We start from the raw sequence: 17,003 nt of genomic DNA, 5'->3' as shown, positions 1-17,003 counted from the left end.
ACCAAGCTGACTGTTTCAGTCCAAGGGATATCACAAGGCAGAAGGGAATACTTCACTTTGGGGAATACCTAGCAACAGCTCCTGGGTGCTAAGGGGCACAGGAGGTGGGAGCACACAGAGGGCAGGGGGAGCGTGACGCCGGGATTAAAGTCTGTGAGACTATTGTAAATAGTGCCGCAATGAACACTGGGGTGCATGTGTCTTTTTGAATTATGGTTTTCCCTGGGTATATGCCCAGGAGTGGGATTGCTGGGTCATACAGTACTTCTATTTTTAGTTTTTTAAGGAACCTCCATACTGTTCTCCATAGTGGCTGTATCAATTTACATTCCCACCAACAGTACAAGAGGGTTCCCTTTTCTCCACACCCTCTCCAGCATTTATTATTTGTAGATTTTTTGATGATGGTTATTCTGACCAGTGTGAGGTGATACCTCATTGTAGTTTTGATTTGCATTTCTCTAATAATTAATAAAGATGTTGAGCATCTTTTCATATGCCTCTTGGCCATCTGTATGTCTTCTTTGGAGAAACGTCTGTTTAAGTCTTCTGCCCATTTTCTGACTGGGTTGTTTTTTTGATACTGAGCTGCATGAGCTGTTTGTATATTTTGGAGATTAATCCTTTGTCTGTTGATTCATTTGCAAATATCTCCTCCCACCATTCTGAGGGTTGTCTTTCGTCTTGTTTATGGTTTCCTTTGCTGTGCAAAAGGTTTGAAGTTTCATTCGGTCCCATTTGTTTATTTTTGTTTTTATTTCCATTAGTCTAGAAGGTGGGTCAAAAAAGATCTTGCTGTGATTTACGTCAAAGAGTGTTCTCCCTATGTTTTCCTCTAAGAATTTTACAGTGCCCCATCTTACAATTACTCCATTTTGATGGATAAAGAAGATGTGGTACATATATACAATGGAATATTACTCAGCCATAAAAAGGAATGAAATGGGGTCATTTGTAGAGATGTGGATGGACCTAGAGACTGTCATACAGAGTACAGTAAGTCAGAAGGAGAAAAACAAATATCGCATATTAACGCATATATGTGGAATCTAGAAAAATGGTACAGATGAACCAGTATGCAAGGCAGAAACAGAAAGAGACGTAGGGAACAAACGTATGGACACCAAGGGGGTAAGGGGAGGTGGGATGAACTGGGAGGTTGGGATTAACATATATACACTAATGTGTAAGGAATGGATAGCTAATGAGGGCCTGCTGTATGGCACAGGGAATGTTACTTCCCTTTGCTGTGCAGTAGAAACTAATACAACATTGTAAAACAACTATACCCCAATTAAAAATAATAAAATAAAATATAAGGAGCATTAAAAAAATAAAGAAATAAAGCCTGTGAGAAAGGACTGGCAGCTAAGACCTGACTGCCTGTCTCTCAAAGGTCAGGTAGACACCTGGGCCTTTTTCCGAGGGAACCAGTGACAATCAGTGTGCACTGTGAACAGCATCCTCATTCACGACACGGGGTAATTCTAATTGTAACAGAACACAACAGTGACATTATAATGGAACCATTCCTGACTTCTTTATCTGGCTTTAAAAAATGATTGTGGCAAAGAAACAGTTCCGAAGGCTCCAGATATTAATTTTAAAATTTGTGTTGGTCATAAAGAAGGATCATTTCTTCTGGAAGGCTGATTTATACATAACTGTAGATCAACAGTCATGTAAAAATGCAACTTCTCATAATGGAAACCAATGCTCTATTTATGCATGTTGAGAAACTAAAACAAACACTGGTGTAGTTGATGGAGATATCATATCTTATCACCCACAGTTACAGTTTGGCAGCCCAGGTTAAGAGAGTCACACGATGAATCATTTAGTCTAACAACTCAGTTTGCAAAGAGAATTATAAATGCATAATATGCTTTTTATGCGACATACCACAACTGTGGTTTATGCCAAGTAGTATATCAACAGACACACAAGGCAGTGAGAAAGAAGCCGGGGTCCAGCTGAAGAGCCTTACAGTACACAATCACCAAATGACCACAGACTCCTCCCCAGCCAGCTTCTTCCACACCCCTGTAAAGGGTATTTTAAAGACTGCCTTTTGTCACTTCACATGATAAAAAACATGGAAGAGGATTTTCGTGCACTGCCCTTTACTGCTGTTAAGTTGAAAAGCTACTGATCCAGGAAGGTCATGTCTAGCATTCTCTGTAGTCTGGAGATCACAGCATGATGCAGAAGGGAATGTAAACACATTCAGGACTTGTGAACCTCACCTTGTGGTCTGTGGAATGGAGCCCTGAGATTAGCCAAGTTTTCTTGTAACAAGGTCCTTTTAGAGGCCATTACCCTGACTTCTCCTCATGCCCTGATGGGACCCAATACACACTGGATTTATGCTGAATTCTACTCTGAAAATCATGTTATCCTTCCTGTTTATATCATTACATAAAAGTGCCTGTGTGGCATGTGGAAGGGAGAGAAGACAAGGCCGGATGTTAGACAACCAGACCCGAAGCCCCTCTGGCTCTCCTGGCCAGTCAAGGCCCTTTCAGATGGCTGACCACACCTGAGCTGTCATTTGTTCTCTGCTGCAAAATGGTGGGGACCTACTTCATAAAGAGGAAACGTAGTCAGTCCCCCGAATAAAAATCGGGGTTAGGACACTGGTAACATTCACGTACCATGAATCAAGCACCTACCAGGGGCCAGCACTGGACAAACTATTACACATACTACACAACTGTAATTTTGCGAATTCAATTAAGAAGCCCAGATGCCACGAAGCTTCTGAGGCCATGCACGAGAAGACACCTAGAGTGCCGAGAAGGTGGGTGGAAGGATCGATTTCTATCTGATTTAGGAAGGACGTACAAGAATCATGGTTCGTATGCACCAACCACCCTGCAAATGATTAACCCCCACTCTCTCACCCCAGCTTTCTAGCCATTTAAGGCACATCCTCCGAGCGCTGCTCTCGAACTTGAGGAAGCAGAGTTTAACACTCATTCAAACCCTGCATGGCTGGGCCCCACCTCCAGACTCCTGATTCAGTGGATCTGGGGTGGGACCCGAGAACGTGCATTTCTAACAAGCTCCCAGGGCTTGTCGATGCTGTTGGTGCAGGAACGTACTTAGGGGTCTGTATCACTAGCATGACCTTGGAAATTTAGGAACCTATCTGGGGTTTGGACCTGCTAAGGACATCCCTCTAGATGGTGGCTTTGCTGGATAACCTGGGCGTTCACCAAGGTACGCTAACATGTCAGACAAAGCCTACCCATCTTTCCTCCCCCCAAGTAAGCCTAAAAATGTTGCTATGGGCAGGGGTTGAGTAGATATATCCAATTAACAATGAAAAACAGATACATTCACAAAGAAGGAGATGGTGAAGCCACAGTTAAATTGATGCTGCAAGTGCCCAGCACAGTGCTGATCATGTGGACCAGCGTTTCGAGACCCTTATCTGGGAACAAAGGCCGACCCACCACAGCAGCAACTTGACGACAGTCATACCTGACTTGCTTTTCGTTGCTGCCACCCCCAGGGGAGAGTCTGGGGATCTGGTGAAGGACAGCTGCTTCACAGGCGTCAAGGTCTTTTCTCAGAATGTCACTGCGATTACACAGCCTATAAAATAAAACAGGTACTGCAGGAGATGTTTATTTAAGCACAGACGGCCAGCTTCTAGAATCTATGGTGGTTCCTCATGGTTTATTGAACTATATCTGTAATACAATCTAGACGTAAAAATGCAGCAACCAGACTGTCTCTCGACAAAGATGTAAAATGGGGTGGTTTGAAAAACTTGTTTGTGTGTATGTGGCAGTTTTAAATCCATCAGAGGAAGTAGCTTTTAACCCTTTGAAGACTTTAATGATGTTCAAATCCACAGCTGTGCAATCTCATTCCACATGCCACCTGACTGATAGGAATGCCAGATAATCTTAACAGCAGAAAAGGCTAATTTTACATTGTCAATCATAACAAAGTTAGAGCTCCTCAACTCACATGAAATTTACTTAAATTGTCACTGCTAAGAAACTGAAAACTGCTGGCTGAAGTACAGGTTACATCCTCTATTTCTGAATGTAGAAAAATGACTATTATTTCTCCATTCAGACCCCACTGCAACATTTTCTTTATTCTTAGTAAGAACAGGAAGGAGTGGAAAGAGGGATTTAGCCCTCATCATCTATTTGCAGTCCACGGGGGGACTGGTGGAGTGTTAACAATTTGGCCACTGTTTTAGGTTAGGTCTGTCATAGGGCCACAACAGCCTCCAAAGAGATTGGGTAGTAACTTCCTTTAAAAAAGAATGTCTGTTTGCATGATTCTAAAAAGCTATGGGAGAAGATATCAAAGACAAAACAGTATTTCTCCTTTAAAGGAACTGATCACATGTGTAGTTGGGAAGATTCAATACATACCCCAAAAGGAAAATGAAGCAACTTATAAACCAATGTTCATTAGCAAAGTACTACTAATTTGTAATTAGTGCAAAGGTTGGTTAAGTTACTAGATCTATGCAATGGCCATGCGCCCGATGATGCAAGGATGAAAAAGACCTGCTCCTCCTGTACACTGGAGGTACAGGCCCACCCCCACTCTGGAGCAGGTTTCCACCCTGGGCAGGAAATAGAAATGGGCCCCCAGATTCAAGCCCTGTTCTCGACTCCGGACCACCCTGTCGGCACTACAGCTCCTTGCCAAGTCCCGAGCTCCTGTCTAAACGCTAAGCCTGGAGTCTTCATCCCTATGGGCCAGACCCTGTTGGGTCCTTCAATCCTGAGCTCTGCTGCCCCACACCTCCTGGACTCCTGGCCAGTGGAACTTACAGCACCTATGGATACCTGCTTTTCCTAAGGCAAAATCTGGGTCCTGATTCTCCCTGGAAGGCTTTATCTTGTCGCCAACCAATTCACAGAATGAGACTGAGGCAGGAGACAGATGGGCCCCCCCACACGGTAAACAGCTGGAGTTTGTTCCCTGTGGATGATACTCCAAGATGAAAATAGCAGGACAATCGAGAGAAGAGGCTGGGCCCTGCCCAGATAAAAGACCACTTACTTCTCATTCTCGAAGTCAAAGAGATCTGCCCAACTAGAAAGCTCCCTGGAGGTCAAAAGGGGAGTGATGCCAACCTACCCATAGGTCTCTTCGCTGGCATCCATCTTGGCTGAGAGATGCGCATGCACATGGCGGGACCCTGAGATATACCAAATATGGACTCAGAATCAGGCAAATCAAAATGACTGGCCAAAAGAAACCCGGAAGAAATGCCCCCATAAGTGATTCAAACTACCACAAGGGCACAACTCTCTCTCTGAAAGTCCACACGTACTGTACCCTTTTTCCTCCTAATAAACACTTTACTTGTTTCACTACCTTCTTTGTGGGAATTCTTTTCTGCAAAGCTGAAGGGCCAGGGCCTTGTCACTGACCACTGGTCTAGTAGCTAGGATTCAGCACTCTCACTGCTGTGACCCGACCTCAATCTCTGGCTGGGAACCAAAACTCTGTTCAAGCCGCTGCAGGCTGAGGCCACCGGAGATCAAGACCTGCCCTTAAGAAGAGGAAGATAAGCCAATTTCAGAGCAGTAAAGGAGCGCACAAGGGGAAGACAATCAGGAAGTGGGAGGAGGACCTTCTGCTGGGCAGGATGCAGATGGAGGAGAGATGACAGCTGAAGCCAAGGAGCCACAAGGCAAAGGCGACGGGAAATGCCAGGATGAGAGAGGTGTGGGGACCAGCAAGGAGATGAGTCTGGCCAGGTGGCGGCTGCAGTTGGTGGTGACGGAATAGTAAAGGGAAATAAAATTCGGTATAAAACTCTGGTGAGGCAACAGAGATAAACCTTGTGGATTCTGGAGCCATGGCTGGTTTCCTGGCAGCTGTGCCTCTATGGGGTTGGGGAGGGACAGACTGGCCAGGGGACTGACCCTGTGCTCTGGGTGGCCGGGGAGGAGCATGCAGGTGTGAGTGCAGTGCGGGAGGACCCAAGCACCCATGGCTGGTGGGCTGAAGATGCTAAAAGCTGGGGCACATGCCAACCTCAAACGGCCAGTCACCCTAGGCTTCCACTGAGGAATGTGTGTCTCCGTGAGGCTCCATCTTTCCAGTTTTCGAGAAGCTGGAAATTCACAATTACTAGTTTTATTTTTATATGCCATCTCCCAAATTTTAAAATGGGGCAACTATTCAAAAGAAAGTTAAATACTGTGCTTGACAAACAGGGGCCCTCTGCAGGCTTGGGGTCTCCAGCTTACGATGCTTCTAGACACACTTCCCGACCAGGTGGTAAACCCCTAGCAAGGGCTGTGGCTTCCGCACCTCCTCCCAAACCCAAGTACAGCAGGGAACTCGCAGACACTGGTTAATGCTGCTGTGCTAAGGAGGGGTGGGGGCAGCCTCCCTCCAGGGATGAGCATTTTATCTCTGCCATTCTCAGGAAAGATGAGAAGAGAAAGCTGATCAGCGGTTTGATTATTGTTATAAACCCCCTACAGACAATGCTCCCTGATGCCAGCATCCGCGCCCACCCCCGCAACCCGATACCACCACGGTGGGGCCAGTGCTCCATCACACGCCAAACGCCTTCGTTCTTTCCTAGTCTGATTGGTCCAAACATCAGGTCTGCTTAGACCAGCTCTCCCCACATCTGTCTGGGAGCTTCTCCGACTGCCTTCTTCGCAGGGATCTTTCTCATCCCTGAATTCCTCTAGCACAACGCAGACAGCATCCTACTCTGTACTGCTCTCCAGTTATGCCCTGTCTGCCAAGTCTTCTCAACATGACCAGAAGCCTGTTGAGAACAGCAACTGGACTTGTGATTTCACAGGATGCTGAAGACACACTTAAAGACACTGTGTGTTGAATGACAGGCCAAGATTTAAAAACAGATTAGGGAATTCATGACACGCCTGTTGTCACAGCCTGTTTTTACATGTTGGTGTCACACCAGTCTGGGGCTTCCAGGGCTCCGCAAGGAGTGATCAACAAGACAGTGATCAATTAGACGGCCGCAAGCACTGTCCCCATGGAGCTACGGCCGATGCCAGATTAACTCCGAACCTTGATGAGTTGGTCTGTGTTGAGATTTCTAGCAGTTATCTCCCCATGGGATAGACTTTAGTTTGCAAAATATCCATCAATCCTTTGCTGAAAATAACTCTTAAATAATTCACACAGTGTACTGAGTTAAAGATTAAAGACTACGTGTTATGAAAATACTATTTCAGAATTCAAGACCCCAATTTGTTTCATGTCTTCTATTTGCATTCCTACCAAAATACTTCAGCTGGGAGGGCAATGGCCTGACAGCCCATGTCCAGTCTCCCCGGGGGAATATGTGGCCTGGCACCAAGGCACTGGGCCCTACCATCCGGTCGTTTTCTGTGAAGTCCGGCAAGTGGACAAACCTGCTGGATGACAAGCAATTGCTAGAAACACAAACAGCACTTTAAAATATTTTATTTTATCCAATAATAGTTAAGTATACAATAAATAAAATTAGTTTTTGGCTAAATTTAAAGTAATTACTTTTTTTAAAAAAATATTTATTTATTTTTGGCTGCGTTGGGTCTTCATTGCTGCACGCAGGCTTTCTCTAGTTGCGGGGAGTGGGGGCTACTCTTTGTTGTGGTGCGTGGGTTTTTCACTGCGGTGGCTTCTCTTGTTGTGGAGCATGGGCTCTAGGGTGCACAGGCTTCAGTAGTTGTGGCACACGGGCTCAGTAGTTGTGGCTCGCGGGCTCTAGAGCGCAGGCTCAGTAGTTGTGGCACACGGGCTTAGTTGCTCTGCGGTATGTGGGATCTTCCTGGACCAGGGCTCGAACCTGTGTTCCCCGCATTGGCAGGCGGATTCTTAACCACTGCGCCACCAGGGAAGTCCATAAAGTAATTACTTTCTAAGGTTTTGGCTAAATTTAAAGTAATTACTTTCTAAGAAAGCTTCATTTTTCAGTCACACAGAATTTAGGACATAATTTACAAGAAAGCAATTCCATGTCAGGCTAATGTGAGCACTCAAATTAAGGTAGAATTTTTTGTGTGAAGTAAGGGAGAAAAGGTGTTATGCTTTTTCTTTCAGTATCACAAGCTGAAAATGACTTCTTAGCAAACAGAAAATAAACTTTTCCTTAACTGTAGCATATGACTTTCACACATGCCCGTGGGTGCTGTTTTTGGGGGACTCGGCACAGATGCGCTTCAGCTGCAGTGATGCGAGCTTGACTTCTGGGCTTCCTTTTCTCCAGGAGACAGTAGTCAGCATGGTGTGTTCCCCGACTCCAGGTAGTGACAAGTTTGCTTACCTAATTTACATATTATAGTGTTACTTGTTAAAAGTTTTATGAATTACGTTTACTGTCTTTTTAACGAAACTGAAGAATCAGAAAGGAGTTGGTTACATCCAGAACGAAGTTTTAGGGAGGAAACTGTATTTCAGAACAAGCAACAACAAACAGGCATCACTCGCAGAGGTGGCTGTGGATGGTGAGCCTGTCACTGAGGAATAACCCACACGTGAGGGTGGGAAGGGGACAACCCAGATGGACTGTCTGCACCCAATTCCGGAGGTCGCAGAAACCCCGCCTGGAAACTCACGGCTTCAGTCCTACCTTCCTTTTGAAACATAAGTGGCTTTGATCTTTTCACTAAGAACACATGGTCTGGATAGAAAAGATGATTTAAAAACTATCATTTTATCAGATCCCAGGCCTTGTTTTCTGCATTTAATTCCCACGGAAACTTGTTGATTACAATGAACATTTAAAAATTCTCCTAAGATCCATGAGGTTCTTAAACAGAAGTAACAGAATGCATTCACGTACCTAATGCTCAAAGCCCACAACTGCTATAAAATATAACTAATGAACCAAAGCCGACTGTTGTCAGTCAAAACCCGAGCCGCTAATTCAATTTGTGTAGCTTACTGGTCCTCCTGAAGCAATTTAGCACCTTTGCCAATAAGAGAAAACCTCTAGTGACACCCCACCCACAGGTACACAAACACAACCCAGAAGCAGAGAGGCCCGAAGAAAGCCCTACCTCCATAAAGATGCAAATTAAGATTTAAACAGGGTAGCAATCGGCCAGCGCTAATCCTTTTACCGAGGTGTAAATGGCTATTGAGAACTGAATTCTGGGCTGCCAGCTTTTGTTGGGTAGTCTTACAGACACATTTCACCCAGGAGCCACGCCAAGCCACCAACTCTGAGGACGACTGATAAACAGTTTCATCAGGCCAGCGTAATTTGTTTGCTTTGCTATCAAACTTCCTGACCATCAATCCAAACGCGTCAACGTAACCGGCATGAAGAATTAGCACCCTGGGAACAGGAACTGGGAGCAAGGATCCCAAGCCTGACGCCCGGTGGCCAGAACAGCTGTAGGTGCGGCCGAGGCAGGGTCTGGATGTGGGGTTTTGTTGGCCACACAAAACGGTTGTAGAAAGGACAAACATGTACATAGTTAAACAGTATTTTTCTTTTCATGGGCTGTCTTAGGAAACCTATGTTTTGGTGGCTACCTCGGCCCCCATTGTGCAACCCCCTGGGTGGTCCCTTCCGGGGGGGGGGGCACTCGAAGGGAGCACAAAGCCGGAGGGAGGGGAGGAGGGGGCGGCAGCACAAAGGCCAGCGGCGGGGGCGGGGGTCTGCGGCGGCCGCGGGCCAGGGGTCACAAACAAGACTCCTCTCTTCACCCGGGAAACAAGGGCTCCTTCTCTTCACCTGGAGGCCGTGTGAGGGCGATGACAGCTGGGATCGAGGGCTTGCCGTGCGGGGCACCCGGGCCTGCGAGCATGCTCTTTATTTAAAGCAGCAGAGGCTGCACAAGCAAAAGCCCTGCCTTTTCCCCCTCGCTGGCCTCCAAACAGATCTCCTTATTCTGCCCCACTTCAATTCTCAGAACTACTCCCTCTCCCTGACCACCTGATTTTAAGTTCCTTAATGAGGCGCTGGAAGGCCCCCTTTCTGACTGGTGCTCCCCTCCAGCCTTCAAAAGAAAGAACCCGCCTGAACCCAGAATGAGTTCTTAGTAGCCAAGAATCTCTGTGTGCCCCAAACGTAACGTCCAGGTTGATAAAAATCCACCCTGCTGGGAGGATGAAGGCTGGAAACATTTGCTCCTTGGGTTTCTGTTAAGTCCCTGACATGTCACCAGAGGGGTGTCGTCATTAGGGTGCTGGCTGCGCTCTCCAATCTGAGGTGCATACAACAGATTTATGGAGCCAGTTACCTAAAGTGACCGGGCTTTAAATCTCTGCTGCCAAAATGAACATGCAGGGTAAATGACTCATTATCAGACAACCTGATGCCTTTCAAAAATTTAATACAATCAGGCCATGTATTTTGGAAAAGTTTAAAAAATACTATGAACATAGTAAAAAAAATTTTTTTTATTAGACGTCATCATTGGTTCTATAATTAAACGCGAGAAGGTGCTTTTGGTAAAGGGGTATCTTTTACCGTCAGGGTAGAACCATCTTTGCTGGGGCTTAATGACTGATGGAGGACCCTAAAACCAAACATCAGACTTTCGCCGTGCTGGTACAGGTCTGTCTCCAAATGTGTACGTGCGCGTGCGTGCGCGTGTGTCTGTGTGTGTTTGTGTGCGTGTGTGCAGGGGTGCATCTGTAGGAGAAGAGACCAGGAGGCTCAGGCTGGGCCAGTGTGGCTTCACCGCTGGAGGGAGACCAGAAGGCATGATGGGTGGTGGATGGGTCGCTGAGGCTCAGGAACCATTCAGACCCTGAAATAAGTTAGCGTTTACGTCGCTTCTCACCTAGAAGGGACATATGAGACTCCTTCAAGGCCAATTAAGTCTGATGAATGGGAGTGGGGTCCAGGGCAGTCACTGACTCAGTGTTCTGCGTCCACTTCAATGATGCCACTGAAATGGCAGCAGCAGCACCCAGGGAGGGACCTGCAGGAAAGAGACTGAACACTTGGCTATTAACGCTTGCCCTCTGCTGTAGGAGTCAGTAGAAATCAAACACAGGACTACAGGAAAAGACTGTGCCCACTTGCTGCCGGGCCCTTCAGAGAGGCAATACTGTATTACCATGAAGAAGCTGAATCACTTTATTATTCAATGCTCACTCACCCAAGAAGCTGCTTAAGCGATGCCAAAGACAAAAAGAAGAAACAAGAAAGTGGACAATACCAAATCATCATTGTGAATGAACAAATGGATTAACTGCGGAGGAGAGGCAGGCAGGATGCAAGCAGGGAAACAATCCAAGTTAACTGGCCCTCCTGGGTAGACTCTGGGAACCAGGTGAAAAGGCTTCTCTAGTCAGTGTCGGGGTTCAGGGGATGTCAGACAAGCACATCCCTAATTCCAGGTAAGTGCACTTTTCAAAACAGTGGAAAGCAATTCCAAGTGTGCTCGTGATTACAGATGTAATAATGCTCCGAACAACCATGGACAGCATATGTCCTTGTAATCTGTATTTCAGCTGATCAGTAAGGACCATCAGTGCCATGATTCAATACCATAAAAAATTCATTTAGGGATTCGATGGTGCTGGAAAGTAGTGCTTTTCAGTGTTTAAGGTGGCAGAACACCTGGAGTTAACAGAACTTTCTGCAAAACACCAGAGTGTACTAATGTACTTTGTTTCATCACACAAATCTGAAAAACTTTTACAAGCGGATGATGAATATATATATACAATATAAAAATCAAACATATATCCATGATAAAAAGCCAATCTGTCAAAGCTAACAAAATCAGCTGCTTCCATATTTTTCGTCCTTATTCATTTGGCACTCTCGCTCATTTTGTTATCTCCCAGTAGGCAAGCTATAGCAGGTACCAAAGTTTTAGGGAAATGATTTTGAGAAAGTTCTCAAAATTACAAAGATTCATTTTCTACAAACTTGGAAAAGACCACTTTACTCACTGCAGGGTAATGCCAGTGGAATATGTCTGAGCATCACTGCCGTGGAGAAAACTAGTCTAGCATTGCTGTAAGCAGCAGATTTAGACACACATTCAGTCCATCAAAATGACAAGCAAATTAAAACAAATTACCCTGACGAGGGAGAGTAGTGAGAAAAAAATTAGAATTAGTTGGAAGCCGTAGAAGATGGGGGTTCAGGACTCCTCCTCACGGCTCTCCTGGAGGTTAAGGTAAGTGGCCCAGCAGAGACTGAAAATGGTGAGATCAACTGTAAAAGTACAAGAAAACATATCAAGGGCTCACTTTTTGCTTCCCTTTGGGTTTTCGGTTGTCTTATCTGCTTGGCCTACCTGCACCCCCTCCCCGCAAAGCTCCCCTGAAGGGAAGCCTCCCACTCAGGTCTCAAGCTCCAATGTGCCTTCTCTAATCCCACCTTAAAATGAATTTGGTTTTTCCAGAAGCCTATCATCAATGGCTCAAAGACTGTTCTTCAAAGGTGGGAAATATCAGTTAAGGTGATTAAGAACAGGGAAGCTGAGCCATGAGGAACCAAAGAGGAGGAATAAAACGGCAACAAAACAGAGAGGAGGGAAGTGTTGATGTTTGCCACCCGATGACCGAAAACAGATCCCAGTTTTGCTCTGAGGACCCCTCCCCATCGTCATCCACCCAACTTGGACAGGGCTCACAGTGAAGTGTGGGCCTGGGTAGAGCCAGTGGGTGCTGCCCTGGCCCCAGGGACTGTGCAGGGCATGGCCACATGGTGCGGTCAGAGCCATGGAGGCAGAGGCCCCACTGCTGGGCCCAAGCACGCGAACCTCCAAGTTGGGTAGCCCACCTGGAAGGGGGTCCCCAGGTCCACTTCAGGGTGAGCAGAGGGGACTGCAGTGGGTGCGGACCTGTCTGCCCTGAGGACAAACTCTGGAAGTGAGCTCTGAATGGAGCTGAACGGGGACTATCAGGGCAGCAAAAAGCATCTTTCCACTTGGAGTGAGGAGGGGAGTAAGAGGCCACCTTGTCGACATGCTGGGAGAGCAACAGGAGAGGGAGCTCTGGGGCCATGAAACAGGCAGCTGCCCCCCTCCCCACTCAAAGATGACAGAGGTTCTTAGCACTGTTACAAATATTACCATATTAAGGTTATAGAACAACCCAAGCCTATCCCTAAAGAGATATTAAAGATTTCAGGTAGGTCAAGGTGGAGTGTGGAAAACACCACTGTCCCACCCCAGACATCTTCAGAGCTGTCCAGCCCTGGACTCAGCGCTTCTCTCCCCAGAGCGGCGATGAACACACAACTACCCAGTTCTGCCTCTGGCATTCCCTTCCTGCTGCAGGCAGACCTCGTTCCCGCTGCTCACACATCCTGGCTTCAGAGAGTCCCCCACAGCTGCTCAGACTAGGGTTTTCCTTTATGATACATTTTCAGCTCTGATTACCTTGTTTCTGGAAGGTATCCCATTTTTAAGGAAAACTTATCACACCCATTTGGATGATTATTTCCTGGGTGAACTCTGAGTTCTGGGGCCTCACTGGGGACCTTACATGCTGATGTGAAGCACAAGCTATGCTTACACGGCATGATACCCACCATTTCTCAATGAAAAGGACCAACTAAAATAAAACACCCATTTTGTCAGGATTCTGATTTTTCGATGCTAGAAATTAAATCTACCAAACTGCCAAAAGAGTCAGAAGTGGGAGAGACAGAAGCCAAGTTCATTTCTAACTTAAAAAAAAGGTTGGCCATTCCTGTCTCACCTCATGGACATCCCTGAATCCTGACTTCCGGAACCATCACATCAGATCACCATGAACTAATTAATTATCAGATGCCAACATATGCCAGCCACTGTACCCGGTGCTTGTGCCGAAAAAGTGAATCTGATGAAGGTGATAAATGAGAACTGAGAAGTCAAGTTCGATTAGTCAATGGTGATACCGGCCAAAAGGAGATCCAAGATCAGTCACAATAGGTCATGGCTCTGCCATTGTTCCTGCAATTTCACAATATGTCTAGAGCAAGCAGAGATCAAGAGAACATTCCAAACCAAACAATTCCTGATTTGTTTCTTGTGATCGTTTCTAGATCAAGAAAGGAAATCAGGGGCAGGGCTAGCCTGATACGAGAAATAAAATAAGGCAACAGGTTCATATTCTGGATAATTGTTCATAAATGTGTATAAAACACAACCACATCCTGAAATAGCATATTCTACGTGTCAGCACATGGTCATCAGTTTGGAAGGCTTTCTAGAAATCACACACAGGAAAACAAGAAAGTATTGTGTACAATCTGAAGGGACAAATTGTTAACAGACTCGAGAGGGCTCGTCACAAGGGAAGAAAGATGACATGCAAGGGGAGAAAGCCGTTCCAGGAACAGATTTAAAAGGTAAAGGGCAAACCAAATTAGAAATGACGCGGCCAAAACTATGCGTTTCATAATTAAAAGTGAAAGCGGCCAAATGAGATCTGGTTTCCTAGGTCTTCAGAAAGGAAGCAGCGGCCGAGCAGAAGTAACTGTGAGGGAGACGGGAGCAGGGGACATGGTGGGGAAGGGAGGGGGAGGCTTGGGTGCTCATGCTGTTTCTTGCCTGGGCGGGGTGACCACGTATTCACCTGTCATAGTCGAGCAGCATATTCAAGATTTGTTCACTTTTCTGCATGCATGCTATCTTTCAGTAATAACACTTATCTTAAAAAGTACCTAAGATAAGGAGTTCAGCTTCTTGTTGGTAATGCAAGCTAATCCTTGCATTAAGACCAAATATATATATATAAATATGTCTTTGATAACATTAGAGAGATAAAGTAGGAAAAAACTACAGGATCAAAATCTAGAGAAAAAGGAAATTCAGAGAGATGAGCCTAACATTTGGGGGCATCTTTTCTTTGAAGGGCATGTGCCAATTTCTGAAAAGGTAGCTAATAAGTGTGAGAAGCTGAGTGGAGCTTTGGATGACCTCAGAAAGCAAGAGAATAAAAACTCAAGTCCAGGTCCACCAAGGAAGGGGAACCCTAATAAATCATCCACACTTGGAACTGGAAACTCATAGGGCTACTTCCTACAGATAAGGGTGAAACAGATACAGTCTGGCCCTCAGAGGGACCAAAGCCTGGCTTCAACCCATCTCAATCCTCAGACCTGGATGAAAGTAACCCAGGACTGCTTCTGCCCGAGACGCTGCCGGGAGCAAATGTAAATCCTCTTTAGGTTTCTTCCTGAAACTCATATATTTTATATATATATAAGTCATTCCAAAAAAGAGCAAAGAAAAAAGGGGACATAATTATTGACACAGTAGAAATTCTAAAATATAAAATATGCCCACAAATTTGAAAACTTAGAAAATGGATCTCTTTCTAGTACACTATAGATTTTCAAAACTGACTCAAAATACATGAAAACCTGAATATACATATAAGCATTTAAGAACTGGAATAAGTAAGCAAACAAAAATGGAGGAAATTTTCATCAGCAGACCTGTCTTGCTGGTGAAAGCAGCTCTTTTGTAACCTTTGCAAGTGCTTCTCAGCATTCCCCACACTGCCTTCGCTCCAGGTCACCTCTTCTGACTGAGGCCAGCAGCCTGTGATGAGATGGCTGGCAAAGGTGGGACACCAGGCTGAGGCTGGCCAATGGAGAGTTCTTTTAACATCTGTATACACACCAGGTGATAATGGCTGTAATTACTGCCTACTCTGCTGACAATCACGTCTCAGGATTACTGCCCTCTTGAAAACCTGGTTATGGACTTTAAAAATTTAAACCAAAACAAACATAAGAAAAGTCTCAGATTTTTCAGATCAAAACAGATGAGCTAACAGGAGAGGCACAGGCAAGACTGGAGAATGAAGTGCCAGGTTGAACGTGAAGGGGATGCACTGTGCACCCCACCCCCACCCCGGCACGGGGTTATTTTTTCCAGAAGTGTATTGCACAGCCTTACTTTGAGAACAAAAGGCAGAATATGTGGAGTGGCAAGAAAAAGCTCAGGGGAGCACCTGTACTGAGGGGCAGAGGTCATGTCCAGGAAAAACAAGCGACAGTGAAGAAAAAAACAACTGAGAACAGCTATCTGAAGGTGCCATCACATCAGAAGGAACACTGCATTTATCAGTGTGCTTCCAGCTCCTCTAAAAGTGAACGCTGGGTAAATTCCAAAGAATTTGGTTGTAACCTATTACTCCAGGCAACATGATTTCCACCAGCAAGTCTTTCTCAGATGCAAGAATTTCCTTCCTATATTTAATTTCTGAGAGGGGCTAAATTAAAATCACTGGATGAGATTCAATCAATGTGATCGCATTTTTAGGACCTTGAGAAACCAAGGCTTTCATTTGACTTAACTTAAAAGGCAGTATTAGATTTAGCTTTCAGGCATGCTCCAGGGGGAGAAAGAACAAAGCAACTCGGCAAGTACTTTGTTCAAGCTGGAAGAAAGGTACATAGCACTTCATCAGCTTATTTGAGGCTGGAAGGCACAAAAATCAATATGCACAGAGCCAAAGGTCAAACTGCCGCTGCTTGGTTTTCTTTTCTTTTTCTAATTAAAGAATCTATTTGTTTCTTGAGCTTCCTTATTCAACCTTATGAAATATTACCCTTGATGACACTCCAGTTACGTAGGCAGTGGAGAGAATAACTGGCAGACAGTTAAGAATGCAGACCCTGGACCCAGACGGCTGAGTTCAAAGCACACTGAGCCACTTTGTGACTCTGAACAACCTCTCTGTTTCTCAGTTTCCGCCTCTATAAAATGACGATGGTGATAGGAATAAATGGGTTATTATAAATAAAGCTCTCACAACAGTATCTGGCACAGAGTTGGTGCTACTGAAGGGAACACCACCACCGTCATGGTTGTGATTTGCATGGCAGAGCGCAGAAATTAGGAGCATGAATTCTGGCATGTGCCCTCCAGGCTGGACGTCACCTGCACCTCCAGCCAGCTGTGTGCCCTAGGAAGGTTATTTAATCTCTCTAAACCCCACTTAAAACACTCTACTTGGCATCTATAGCACAAGCCTGGCCCTCAGTTCTCCTCACTCTTCACCGCAGACTCCTCCCAGACTCCTTTTCTGGTTCCTTCTGATCTTCCTGACCTTGACTGTGGAGT

The 17,003-nt window shown here is 45.6% G+C and overlaps 1 protein-coding gene across 5 annotated transcripts in view; it reads right to left on the bottom strand.

The window, feature by feature from the left end:
- The window catches only part of KIZ (kizuna centrosomal protein), a 113,753-nt gene that overhangs the window by 40,350 nt on the left and 56,400 nt on the right, over positions 1-17,003 (bottom strand). For 4 of the 5 annotated variants that reach the window (XM_082670498.1, XM_082670499.1, XM_082670502.1 and 1 more), the window contains exon 7: positions 3,487-3,600. The exons of the other annotated variant lie outside the window; for it this stretch is intronic. In XM_082670498.1, coding sequence (XP_082526624.1) covers positions 3,487-3,600 — 114 coding nt within the window. The remainder of the gene's footprint in view (positions 1-3,486; positions 3,601-17,003) is intronic. 5 annotated transcript variants of the gene reach the window in all.

This window comes from Grampus griseus, assembly GCF_964374135.1.
Source record: "Grampus griseus genome assembly, chromosome: 14".
NCBI lineage: Eukaryota > Metazoa > Chordata > Mammalia > Artiodactyla > Delphinidae > Grampus > Grampus griseus.
This window is presented reverse-complemented; position numbering and strand designations above follow the sequence as displayed.